At 39.1% G+C, this 14,028-nt stretch overlaps 1 protein-coding gene across 3 annotated transcripts in view; it reads left to right on the forward strand.

The window, feature by feature from the left end:
• LOC109310999 (protein FAM122A-like) overlaps positions 1-12,189 on the forward strand; it is a 23,474-nt gene extending 11,285 nt beyond the window's left edge. Inside the window, exons 4-11 of one of the 3 annotated variants that reach the window (XM_019536402.1) lie at positions 1,784-1,840; positions 3,460-3,503; positions 3,585-3,639; positions 4,185-4,277; positions 4,917-5,005; positions 6,177-6,238; positions 8,431-8,527; positions 10,127-12,189. In XM_019536402.1, coding sequence (XP_019391947.1) covers positions 1,784-1,840; positions 3,460-3,503; positions 3,585-3,639; positions 4,185-4,277; positions 4,917-5,005; positions 6,177-6,238; positions 8,431-8,527; positions 10,127-10,274 — 645 coding nt within the window. In that variant the 3' untranslated portion in view covers positions 10,275-12,189. Of the gene's footprint in view, positions 1-1,783; positions 1,841-3,459; positions 3,504-3,584; positions 3,640-4,184; positions 4,278-4,916; positions 5,006-6,173; positions 6,239-8,430; positions 8,528-10,126 lie in introns of all 3 variants that reach the window. The other 2 variants (XM_019536401.1, XM_019536403.1) reach the window with 2 other exon arrangements.
• The last annotated feature ends 1,839 nt before the right edge of the window (positions 12,190-14,028 follow it).

A 14,028-nucleotide genomic window follows, 5' to 3' on the forward strand; every position in this document is an offset into this window, starting at 1 on the left:
AAATTGGATGCTTATCTTGCTGGGATCCTATAACCCCAGCTGACTTCCTGCCCTTTGGGCGGGGGGCTGGACTCGATGATCTTCCAAGGTCCCTTCCAGCCCTAATGTCTATGAAATTTATGTGGGGGTAGGTTACAGTGTCTCAATAAACAGATGTAAATGTTTAGCTGTTTATGAAGGCTGGCATTAAGGCTAAGTACAGACAGTCAAAAAGCCCGAGGCTGAATCAATTCAATCTTTGCAGGTTAGTCTAAGCTGTGTGGATTGAACTGATAAGCAAATGACCAGACATTCACTTTTGATTCTGGAAAAGCAGCCACGTGCTCGGGCCAGAAGCTGGGGGCGGGCAGTACTAGAGCACTTCTCTTTGCTTGGCTGGAGTAGACAGCTTGGGCTAAGGCTAACCCACCCACCCTCCAAAGGGGAGGTTGTGGGGGAAGTACAAAGCATCCTGGGATGTTGGCAGGCTGTGAGTTAACTTGAATCTGGAGGTGATATAGGACAGAAGTTCAATAAACTGATTTAACCTAAATCAGTTAAGTCTAATACTACATCCATCCAAGTTTATCTTAAACTGGCGTTGGCCATTTTGAAAGCGGTTTATGTGCACTAAACTTCTGTTGTGTTACAGATGTGAACCAGTTTCCAATCACTTAGACAAGTTGATGTGTAATTTCTATCCGTAGCCTAACATACAGTGAGCATGATGTTGAGAGTTTTTTGCTTTGTGAGCTCCAGTAAGATCTTTGAAAAATCTAGTTTGATTACTAAGGGTATACTGCATTTTCTTACGTACCACAGGCTACCACATAAAGCATGCATGCTGTGGTTTGGTAGGTAGAACGTTGAAAAAATGGGTTTTCCAGAGTCACAGTCTAGAGCTGGCTTTTTTGTGGAAAGGCCATGCTACATGATGACTGTTAGCTTCTGTCTTCCAGCCAGCAAGCAGGAGTGGCACAGTCTAGTGTAGGCCCTTACACAGCCACACTCTGGTTTTGACAAGTCGTGTCCCATAACAAAGATATGGGTTGCCATCTCAGTAGTACATATCCCCTATGCCCTTGTTATGGGATACTGTACAATATGCTAAAAGTGGGTGCCAGTTGGAGAACAGGTGTGAAGATGTGAACAGTCCATTACATTCCTTGCTGCTTGCTGGCAGCCATCATGTAGAAGCATCACGATGCTGTGCTATGCCTCCATGTGGTGAAGTTCTGGTGAAGATCAGCTTCCCTGCTTAACCCATGCACTTATTTAGGAGGACTGACTTTTTTGCAGGGGAACGTTGTGGCTGATATGTGAGTAAATACAGCATTTAAAATGATAAAACGATGTTAGTTAAATCTTTATAGTGTGTTATGTCTTTACCAGATGGGTTTCTCAGTAGCTGTGATCTCCCTGATTAACAGAACTTTTTCCTTTTCTGCCAGATGCCATTTTAAATAGAATACAAAAAAACTCCAAAACCCACCACTTGTTTGTTGCAGTAATGTAATTTTCATGTCAACTTCCATCTTTTTTTAAATGTGGAGCTGTTAGAATGCAGAGCAGTTTGTGTGAATGCCCCGTACTGTGTATCTTACTATTAAAGCTAGTATGTGTTTTTTTTTTATTTCATTGTATGCAAAATGGTAAGTCTTGTTTTGAGGCTGTTGAAGGGCCTTGCTAATATTTCCTCCTGAGATTGAGAGAGTATTAGGAAGTAGGTATTGGCTTCCTGGGTTTTCTGGGGTTTTTTTTGCAGTTTTAAGAATGTTTCAGCAGTATGATTGGTTTTTTTTAGTTGTTGCCATCATCTCCTGTTCGTATTCCTAGCAGCCGCCTTCATCAAATCAAACGGGTAAGAGCAGATTCTGTTTCCTTTTGTAAATATAATTACAAATGATCATTTGATTTCATTTAGAAGCAAGTTTGTCTATAAAGTGTTTACACTGTTCTGTCATTTCAGTGTGCCTTTAAAAGAAAAAGAATATCATTTCAGAGTTGCCAAGCTTTACAGACTGTAGAATATCTTTTTATGCCCTTGTAGACTGAAACCCTGCTTTCTCCTTTACAAGTGGTGATCTGCCAAACATTTTTCTCTTCTATGTACAGAGGGGGTGGTTCCTACCTCTTTAACATCTCCCGCAATCTAGACCTTGGGGTTCTTTGTATTTTTCTGAACATGAGTATATTGGAGTCTTCCCGTTTGCACTGGGTGTTCTCGGAGAGCCATTGGCTTTGGAACATCCCAAGCACGAGATGTCATGATCTGACCCATTACAGGGTCTGGAACTAGTAGGAGTTTTTTTGTGTGTGGTGTGGCACGTTATGGTTAATCAGAGAAAGTGACCCGAGTTTAGTCAGAAACAGTTGAGCCCAGAGTGCCTTGAGACGAGAGGTGCACTGTTCAGCAGCCTTAACATGCAGCACATTCAAGACTGAAAAGCTAGTATGATGCTGAGGGATTACAGTACAGTGGAGGGGCCCGCCGAACCAGGTGTCCTCCACCTTCACGTTTTCTGTCTCGCTCTGTTCTCCTCCTCATGAAACACTTGAGTTACCCTTTCTTTATATAATGTTTTATTATAGCTTTATAGAAGCATCTTCTTATCTTGGAAGCTGGATTTTATTCCTTTCTGGCTTTGAGCTTTTCAAAACCTGGTGGTCTATTAAGTTTGTACAATATTGTTTTATCCCTAGATTACATCAAAGCTCAAACGTGAATGCAGTTTGACTGAATAAAATATTAAATGCATTCTTGTTGTACTTCATTAGTTACAAGTGTGTTTCATTATGGTTAGTTCAATCCAAAGCATTTGAATTAAAGGAAAGATTTAGTTTTCTCTTTCAGAAGGAGAGGAAGAATACTAAAAAAGTGAATTTCCAAAGAGAAACCTCACGTAGTGCAAACTCTGCAATAGGGATTTGGGATATTAAGACTTGATTGAAGCAGAGCCATAAAAAATGCTTTTTTTTTTTCTGTTACTCAAGTGGTTGAGGCATTTACCTTCATGCACTTGGGAAATGCAGTCATACCTTAAAATTATATTGCCTGCCATGTTAAATTGTTTTTTATAAGAAGAAATATTAAAATTCTATACTGAAGAATGTCTGGGGTAGTTTCCCCAGTGTCTAAGAGGTGTTATGAAAACAAAGTAGCTTCTGCTTCATGTGGACCTTATGCAGTTATATTTCATGAGCACACTAGGAGATGTAAGGAAATTTTGCTTTATCTCTGAAGGAACCAAAGCCAGGCTCACAAGCACCTGAGACATGTAAATAATACTCTGATAAGACGGTGACCATACGTGTCTTGCTGCTTATATCTAGCAAAAGCCTGAGATTATCAATACTTACAGTAGTTAAGTTACATTTTTCCCTTTATATCCAAGTGAACTGAAAAGGGAGTTCTGACCTATATAAAAAAAAAATATCTCCACACACATTCTGAAAGATTCCTCTCTTAATCTCTTTCAGGAAGAAGGAATGAGTTTGATGAACAGAGAAACAGTACATGAACGGTGAGTGTTAATAGGCCAACGAGAGTACTTTAACTCAGTCTCTGTGGGCCTGGAACAATGATTTTTTTTCCCTCTTTATAGGGAAGTGCAAACAGCGATGCAGATGAGCCAGTCATGGGAGGAAAGCTTGAATCTGGTAATATGCTTATACTTCATATTCTTTTTGCTTATACTTCCAAGTTCTTTTTGTTAGTGTTATAATATTATCCCTATTTTGTTGTCCACAGAATACTAATTTCTCAAAAAGAATTTCAACAGATTGGGTTTGTTGCTAAGCATTGCTAAATTTAGATCTAGCAATAAACTTTGCGGTCACCTTATTATAGGTTTTATGTAATAATGAGGTATGATGTTCAGGAGCATATGGTTATCGTGCTAGCTATGGGGTTGCTTTTTGGCCTGATATGCTCCAAGGAAGCTTTGTTCACTCCTATTGTAATTTTAATTTGTTCTGACATCAGCACATCATGTTTAAAACTACTTTCATCAAAAATATAAAAATTGTCCCTTACATAATCACATTAGTGAATTCTTATGGGTAACCACTTGTGCAGATAACTTCAGCATCTGGTTCTATTTCACACACAGCAGACTTTGAACTGATTAGTAATGTAGAGCTTGGCCCATAAAATATTGCTTTAAAGCAGTTGGCGGTGATTATATGTGCTATTATACTTACAGAGTGACAGTGATTTTGAGAAATCATCATCCCCCAAGCAAGTAGACTTTGTCCCAGTTTCTCCAGCTCCTTCCCCTACCAGAGGAATAGGGAAGGTAAGAAAAATGAAGTACTAAAAATCTTGCTTCATGAATACCAATAGTACAAAACAGTTAGTTATTAGAAAAATAAATAAAACATATAACGAAGCTTACTGCCCGCCTGAGCTCTGCATGGCCACATACTGCAAACCAAAAATTAAAAGTTGAAAAATGTGAAGTAGCAGCTGTATAAACTATGGATACACATTTATATACAAAATACCCGGTAAGTATCAATGCTAAGCAAATCTGTTGATAAATATATACAATTTTTTTTTTTGTCTGTCTTTACCTACCAGTGGGGGGTGGGAGCCCCTTCTCATGAGTTGGTTTAATCAAACTGGCTAAGGAAATAAACACATGAACCAAGTTGTGAGTTCTGTGTAGAAGTAATATATTCCAGCACTTTTCTGTGACAACCCAAGGTGACATTTTAATGTGCCCAGCCATAGATACTAGGCATTTTTAAATAGATTATGGAATACATAGGCTAATCTGGCTTGCTTCCTGTGTTAAGGCCTGAGTGGTATTAATATTCCCAGATTTTTCAGTTTTCTACATGTTAGGAGGTTTGTTTTTCTTGTGTATGTATTTCTGCTACAGAAATGAAGTATGATGTTTGTGTGTAAATAATACAACATATTTTGTTCTCAGCAATGTTTCTCACCGGCTTTGCAAAGTCTGGTTAGTAGCAGTGGGTTACCTCCAAGTCCTAGCCCTAGTCCAACCAGGCGTTTCTCGAAGTAAGTATGAGACTCCATATTGTTAATGTTTTACAGTTTTATTTACTTGTGACTTCTGAAGCATAGGTTTTGTCTTAAGGCTATTCTTCCTGTCACGTCACAGGTCCTACAGAGGGACCAACTCAATTCATAATTTTGACCAACTGCTTCTGGCAGAGCTGGTTGATCCTGTGGTGTATTGGTGCAAGCAGTCAAAGTTGCTGCTGTGTCCTGAGTCACTTAGTCTTCCCTATCTGTAAAGGACATGGTATTTTGGCCATGGCAGTGTCTTGTCCAGCAGTGTCATGCAAACGTGGTGAATCTCTTTGGTACTGCTGCTGACTCTCACGCTTTAAGAGGCTGGAATCCTTCCAGGTTTTAGTTTAGAAAGCTGCCTTATTTTGGGGTGCCCTTCTCACCATCAGTAAGTATACATGCTAATAAAGAAGCTTTTGAGAGTTTAAGCCAGTTGTTCTCAACCAGGGTGCTCCGGCTGTATCACTAATGTCCTTTTGCTGCCTTAGGACTCACTGAGAACCCTAAAGCAGGACAAGAGAGCTGACCTGGACTGTAGCTTTTCTTGGTCCCAACCTCCTTGCACTCTTCCCGGAAACAGGAATGCAGGACAGTTCCCCCACACGCCTCTGTTTCCAGAAGGAATGTAGAGGGGACCAAACCAGGAAGGGCTACGGCCCAGGCCAGCTCTCCTGTCCTACTTCAGGGATCATCAGGGAGCCCCAGTACAAAAGAAGCACAGGTACGTGCCACAGCTCTTCCGAGGCTGGCTGTGCAGCAGCCATGCAGACTGTTTTACCTGGAGGCAGAATCGCCTGATTGAGAAGCACTGAGGTTGGGGCAGCACCAACTGTGGTCCTTAACCAGGGATGCTGCCGCATTGGAAAAAAGTGGTGGGGGGGTCCTCCGACTGAAAAGGATGAGAACTGCTGGTTTATGCACATGTTGGGCCGGACATATTGAAAGTATATCCCATAGGCTTTCTGATTTCTTAGAGCAAGTGTCGGTAGCATTGTTTTTAGAGTAGTTTCATGTATGAAAATTCTTGGGTCATTCTGCCTCATAGTCTCTTGCCTTTCCTATTGGTGCTCGCCTTTCAGTGGAGCCCTGCATCGAATGTCTTTGGTTAGTCTCTCTATCTACTCATTATTTTTTTTTTTTTTTTTTTTTAAAGCAGGAGAAGCCAAAGTCCTATCAACTGCATTCGCCCAAGTGTTCTTGGGTCAGTAAAAAGAAAAGGTACATCATGCATTTCTAATTCAATGTTTAGGCATAATTGTTAACTTTTATATGTCTGTACATATGGTTTTGTTTTTTGTCCTGGAATTTGCTAGAAAAACAGCTGAGAATTAGCAATAAGCATTACAGATACTTCAAAGGAATGTCTCTGCATGTGGGCTGATAAACTCCCAAATTACCTGTTGTTTAATTAAAATCAGAATCTCATTAAAATGTTTATTCTGTTTTGATACATATCCACTGATATAAAATTACATTGGTTTCCACACAGGTGTGTAACCTCTGTTCTAAAAGATTTCTTGGTACTTAATTTTGTGAATAGAACAAACCAAATGCATGTATGTTGTAGACTTAATCTCAGGTGCACAGTTCATAACCACACAGTTCACGTGCAAATCCCTGAACTCGCATTGAATACAGTTCTCAAAACTCAACGGCCACCTTACCTATGGAAAGCCCAGCCACATCATCTTATTATCTTGTTTAGATGACGTACCTCAGTCCTTCCTCCTATTCCTGGCCCATGCGCCTTCATTTTGAGTCAGTTCTGTTGGATCTGTTTTTAAAAGCTTTCTTTCTCCTCACTTTTTTAACAATGACTTCTTGGCTCAGTAAGTCGCATTTTGAAGCACTTGCAGCTGAGCTCTTCTTTTTCTGCCAAAGAGAAGGAAGGGGAGGACCAGATCGTGTTTGTGTTTGAAACTCTCTTGAGATTTACTAGCTGAGCTCTGAAAAGTGCTGCTGGGACTCTTCCTTTGCTTCTCCCAACACCTCTGCCCTGCAGGTACTTCAAAATGGTGCTTGATGAGAAAATAAATTACTGTTATTGAAAGGAGCTTTAAAAGTTACTTTGAGAGGTTTGTGTTAAGGAGAGACTTGGAACAATAACTTCAAAGCTACCTGAGCAGAGGATACTTCCGCACTAGCTGTCAGAATATTTCCTAGGATACAGTAGTTCAATGAAAGTTAAGAAGTAAACCTATTAGTATTTGTGTTAAGATAGTAGTTATTCAATTAAATATTTAAGATAATTGGGGTGTGGGACTGTTAATCCACTGGGACATTTTCAGGTATTGTCACTTTGGGTGGTATTTGAGGTTAATATTCCAGATGCAGACATAAGAAATACTGCAGCTGAACGTTAAGACTTTGTGTTAGTGTAATAAATTGAGTATATTTGTTTCAAATAGCAAATAGTTATGTCAAATGAATGGTTGTACTCATGACCAAAATTTGGACCTGAGTTGTGCTTTAGCTTTTTAGAGCATAATTTGCATCTGATTTAATGGGGTTTTTTGTTTCTGTTTGTGTTTTTTTGGGTGGGTGGGGGTTGTTTTGTTGGGTTTTTTTGCATGGTACATTCATTCATATTGATCAATGTCAGTCTTATTTTAAATTAGTATTTGCTTTCTTTGACTGATAACCATTACAAACACGTTGATTTGCCACTAAATATAGCAATAGATACATTTAGCATAAAGGCTTGGAGGAGACATTGTATCTATACATATTTCTTTAAATGTAAATATTTTATTTATTTTCATTATTATTTTGGTTTATGATTTGTGTCAACAGCATTTGACTAAAACTTGGAATGCAATTATAAATACACATGGCCAACATTTTTAAATGTAGTTAAAGCCAGCTTTAAAGCATGTTTTGATAGCTGTTTACATTTACACCGTTCTGGTTTAATAAACAAAGGAAATAGCTAGTTCGTGACATTGAATTGGTTATTTCTGGCCAGTGTGGTCTGGAGGTATTTAGAATTGGTAGATCTTGAGCCTCGTTTTTTCTTCTTCCAAACCTGAGCCTTGTTTTTTCTTCTTTGGAAGAAGAAAAGTTTTCCTGCTTTTTCAACTTCTGTGCTGTAAAGGAGCTAATCATTGATTGAATGAACTGAAACAAGGGAAGCAGTTTCTTTGCATCTGCAGAAGATGCTGCTGTCAGAAGCTGGTTTACCACTTCAACATTTACCAGGTGCTTAGGCAGTGATTTTCACTAGGTCACTGATTTGACTTTTCTTGAAAGCATCAGTGGTAAACATACATGCTGGAACATAAGTGTTATTGAAATGATCGATTGTAATGGTAAACAAGCTTAATATTAATTGCCATAATCTCAAACTTACACTTAAAAATAAGTGTTTAGTTTAAACCAAAAATTCATCCACCTTTTTTGGTTTGTCAAAGGTGAAATGGAAACAGAGGATCCACCAAAGAGATTTTTCCAAGGAACTCCCAGCATGCTTTTGCCCGAAGTTTCTCATCTGGCAGACCTTGGGGCATGGTAAGTATTGCTCCGTCTTGTAACTCGAGTCAGGAAGTGTAAAGATGTCTTCAGTATCTCATCTAAACTCCTGGAATAGGTGGGCATACTTGAAGTAATGCAGAGTTAAATAGGATAAACCAAGTATTTTGTAGCATTTTATTTATTATCTATGACTGCTGTGTTAAAGAGGTGTCACAATAGCCAAATGGGTTCTGTTCTCTCTGATACAGGGGTGGGCAAAATGTGGCCTGTGGGACAGATGTGGCCTGCCAGGTCATTCTAACTGGCCAATGGGGCCACTAAGAAATGCAGAAAATTAATACTTATCCACTCCAGCTGCCTGTCATGCGGCCCTCGATGGCTTGCCAAAACTCAGTAAGCGGCCCTCCACCCTTAATAGTTGCCCATCCCTGATATATGATTAATATTTTCATAATTTAAGCATATTTTGAGAAGTAGGACATTGTGGTTGGCTTCTCTGAAGCTCTGCTTTCAGGAGTCAGGATCGTATTTTTAATATTAATGCCAACCTGAGTTACTGACATTTTCATGCATTTAACTATACATGCAAAAGGTAGTCCTTTCCTAAACTGTAACTATTCTGGTGAAGATTGAGGGAAATGTTATGTACAAAAAATTATTAAATGTTATGTACAAAAAATATAATATGGAATACTATGTGCAAAATGATAATGAGTGTCTACTTTTGAGTGAGGAGTTTTGTTTCTAGTTTTTGTTTGAGTAAAAAAAAACAGCAGTAAATGACCATGTGCAGTTAGAATTTCATATGGCCTGGGATATAGGTAATAAATATTTCTTGCTTATTTTACCATGTAGTCTGAGGTGATAATTGCTTATTCCCACTGAGCCATCTGGAAGGAAAGCACTCCATTTGAAAATCCCCATGGTAAAAGATAAAATGATAGCAGAGCTGGCTGAATAATCCATTATATTCTTGATCTGTAAATGTCCCACTAGTGACCAGCTAATCTAATCCATAAACAATTCTTTGGGCCAGTTGAATAAACTAATGAATTGACAAAAATGGTTGTTTTTGTTGGTTGGAAACAATTTTATTATAGATTGCTGTGTATTTTGTTATATAGAACAATATAGATAACATTTACTGGTTTTTGAAGTTGCCTGATTCTTGCTGTTAAAGTCCTTAATAGCTAATGGAAGCTAGTATTTTAAATGTCTGAGAATAAATAGAAATTAGAATGATTGACCAAAATGGGGGAAAATGCAGGTAATTGGCTGTGTGGATACGTGACTGCTTTGCATTAGTAGTATCCCATTTCAGATTTTCTGAAAGCAATCAGTATTTGTTACTTTTCCATAGAGATATATTTGTGTTGTATTTAGAGGAGAAAAGAATTATTCCTGGAATTCAAGTGGCAGTAAACTCTAAAATCCTATTTAGTTGCAGTCAAATAAAACTGATGTCTGAAGCTGACTACTTGAAAAGACAGGTTTTTTTTTAAATCTAGTTCCAATTCATTCTGTCAAAGATGTGAAGATAAGTGAGTATAAACCTCCTGAGACTAACACCATGACCCCAAAAGTGTTATTCTTTTGTGTGTTGATGTTGTCCTGTGACGTTTCCTTTGTTTCCAGTTTGTCTTCCCATATTCTTGATGACAATAGAAACAGCGCTGGATCTTCCTGTGATTCACCAGGTGACGTTGATACCACCACAGATTCTCCAGCCTCACTTCCCGACTCCAGATCTCCATTTCTACCAGTTGATCTTACAGCTAAGTGACCTATCGATTGAGAAACTTTAGTCCCCCGAATGGCAAAAACAAGCTGGAGAGCAATAAACCTTTCTACAATGTGTGACTGAGTTTCTTATGATCCTGTTCCTCATAGGAACTTTCAGAAATGTCTTTTATTTCTAGAAAACTTCCATAATAGTTCCTTGAGGAAGAATTCACATTTATAGTGATTTGAATGACATTTACTAAAAACAGTAAGCATTTGAACTGTGAACGTGTTCTAAGATATTTTGTGTCTGTACACATGTTGTCGATTTTACAACAGATGCTGTGTGGCTGAAGTTACAAACACGTATGTTTCTTCATAAGGGGGAAGCTTGGCATTTTAAAGCTACGTGCTTTCTGTTCTCACTAGTTTAGAAAGGTGCTGTTCTAGGTTTCAAATAGCTGCCTTTATTGGATTCTCTCTCCTCTGTCCATCTAATCCCAGCTGATCAGTTTATTGATGTTTATTCATTTTATTCCCTGTGGATTAAGTATTTAATTTGCTGTTTTTAAAAATGTAAATGGTATTGTTGATAGATAATTGAAGCTTGAGTCCATGATTTTGGCTATTGATCAAGTTTACATTTGGATTAAGTATGAAAAGAGCAAGTGAGCATGAATTACCAGCTTATGTTCGCATGTCACATTATATTTGGAAACATGATTGCTGGCATGATTAAACACAGGCTTAATGTGGGGGACATTGTTTGTCAGGATAGCCAGCTTCCTTTTTCTCCGACTGACTAGTGATAGATACTCGGCAAAAGATTCTTCTGTAGGAAAATAGCAGTCATACTTTAGAGGAGAGTATTAAATCCCAAAGCCCTGAATTAAATGCTTCAGAAGAGAAAGGACCAGGCAGTGTTTAAGCCCAAACATTGGAGAGCATGAGAGCATTGAGCAAGAGACCCTTGGAATACATGCAGACCGAAGGAATCAAACATGAGCAGTTAACTCTGCTCTGCAAATGCAAAACAATCTTTAACTTCTGTCTATGAATAGCAGCCCAGTAGATGTATTAACTTCCTCAGTAACATGGCATGAACTGATTTTTCTGGTGCAATAAATGTAAAAAAAAAAGTTTAAATGTAGCATCTAGCAACCCAGGAGCAGATTGCAGGATTCCTATAATAGGTTTAAAAAAAGACAGTATATCCGGAGGTATTCTGATCTCAACACTAAAAGGTTCCCAAGTATTTGGTATCCTCACGTAGCTTGATGCAGTGAAGTTTTGTTTTGTTCCCTTCCCGAGTGTTAAGACCACGATCCATGGTGGGAAATGAGCAGTGAATGTAGGGAGGCTTGTCGACAAGCTGGTGGTATTGCAGTTCCCCATCATAGTGGCTGATTCATGCAAAAAAACTTCGACAGGGCAGAGGCAACACACAAGAAGGAAACTGAAGTTGGGAAATATGAAGATCTGTGATGACGGAGGACCAAAGATTTATTTCCATTCTACTCCTATAATAAATACATATAGTATTTATCTCATGGTCTCTTAGCTGCAGCACGACAACACAGTTTACTATAGACTCTTCACGCTTCCTTATTACACAATTCACTTTTCTAGTGTTCTGACGCTTGCTTTCCTGCCTTCCCAATTGCAGACAAGCAAAACTTTAATAGCTATTTTCTCTTTAATATGTATAGTATAACTTTATTTTGTAATATCAAACATGCCAAAGACTTTTATTTTGTATTCACTCTCTTCTGCAGTGGGGACATGACTATAGATTTTTATGCTTATCTTGTTTTTTCACAGATAGACCTTTTTATGTCTCTGTTCCAGTCCTTTTAAAAAGATGCATGAGTAAAAGGCAATGACAGCAGTTGTATTGTGTGTGGGGTCAACATGTCTTTTCTCTGTTAAATATTTTATGCTGGCTTTCCAAATAAGTGCCAATAAAGAAAATTAGAGAAAATAAGGATGGCGTGCTGTTTCTGGAACATGCTTCTGACCAAAGACTGTCACCATGTCTTTGTCGCTTTCTCCTCTGGATCATTCGTGTTTTTAATTCCTTGAATCAAAATGCTTTCTGCAGCCAGGCCTGGGTAAGTTCTGTTGCAAGCTTGATTGAAATTCCATAGCACATTCTCAGTTCAGCAGCACGCCCTTGCAGCAGGCAAAGCTTGTAACAAGTTCAGGTAAACTTAAAAACAAATAGGTTTTAATCGTTTTGGAAATAGTTTTTGCTTTTGCACTTGTGCAGACATTAAATAAAGTGCTTGCTATGCCACCTGGTATACTGCAGTGCAGAGATTTGTAATGAAAATGTGCTTCATTTAGAAAGCTAGATATTATAACAGCTGGGGAAGTAGGAGGCACTGAGCTCCCAGGAAGAAATGGGGGAGAGATGTTATGACTTTGCACTCACAGGCAGTTGTTACTCTTGGAACAGAGGAACTTTCACATCTCTGCAGCACTTCTCTTCCCCTGCCTTCCCCCCCCCCCCCAATTTACAAAAACAAAACCTATGAATATGCAGTGAATGCAGCACTCATTTGTCATTGTGCTGTTGGCCAGTTGCTGTGCTGTGCCTTGGAACTTGAAGGACTGGTCACTTCTTTCACTTGAAAGAAAACTTTAACTCGCAGAGCAAACCGGAGAATGGGATTGTGTGCTCATTTGCATGGCCACGTAGCTGTTTCAGACATGGTTCTAACTAGTGACTAACAGCTGTATTCATCCTTGTTATGCTACACTGGTCATCTTGGTAATTCTCCACGTATGTGTCAAAACTTCTGAACATGCATCTAAAAGTCCTGTTTGACTGGCATCAGGCTGGCTCCGCTCTGACCGTCTTGGATTCTTTTTCGATTCAGTCCTCTTGCCCTTACGCTGCTGGGGTGCAATTCTCGACTTTCCCAGTTCTTAGACCATGTTTACGGTACCCTGTATATCAACCCTTTTGCTCGCACATATTGCTGTTTGGGAACCTTTCAGGATTTTGTGATCGGCCTCCATTCTTAAATCCCACCTGCAGGTGTGAGCAGCAGGAGTAAAGCTTGTGGAGAAAAAGGTATCAAAAATACTTATGTCTTACTTGAAACTCTGACCACGCTTTGGTGTACCAGATTTAGCTCCTCCAGACACTGCAGCAGGTGTCTGAATCTGGCTCTCCTGAGCAACTGCTAGTTTCCTCTTGAAAGGTAATGATTTGTCCTAGCTCCCTGTTCCCTGTCTTTGGCTCCTTTGGTGAAAAGCAGTTGTGCTGGCTGCACTGAGAAGAGAGAAGCAGAATCTTTGGAGCTAATTAATGATTCTGATTTTGTCCTTTGATAATTAGGGTGTTTGCTGCAATGTAGCTATATGAGGCCCTTCCGGTCTGTCCCTCCAGACTGAGTTAAATCAACATGTTCCTGCAGAGAAATGATCAAGCCAACATGGAGCATATGAAGCATTGCAGCTCTGAATCTGTTACAGCTACATTTTGAGCTGATTGGAACAATCCCTGAAAAATAAATTTCCCAAAGTTTGTAGAGTTTTAAAAATAAACTAAATGAATGAATTTCTGGCCGTATTTTCGTCCTTGCTTTATATCCACCCTGGCTTCCTCCACATCCACCCTTCTCTTTGGGTTTTGATGCTCCTTGGCAAGGTCTCATGAATGTTATTACCAGAAATCCTTTAAGGCAAAGATGATAGAGTTTTTCTTAAGACACACCGTTGGCTGCATAGCTTTTGGTGCTCTGCTGTGGGCATTGAATAGCAGCTGTCGGCCCAAATACTCTGTATTCCCCTTCCCCTCCTTTCTA

The sequence above is a fragment of the Crocodylus porosus genome, unplaced genomic scaffold, assembly GCF_001723895.1.
Source record: "Crocodylus porosus isolate Cpor-Errol unplaced genomic scaffold, CroPor_comp1, whole genome shotgun sequence".
Classification (NCBI taxonomy): Eukaryota; Metazoa; Chordata; order Crocodylia; family Crocodylidae; genus Crocodylus; species Crocodylus porosus.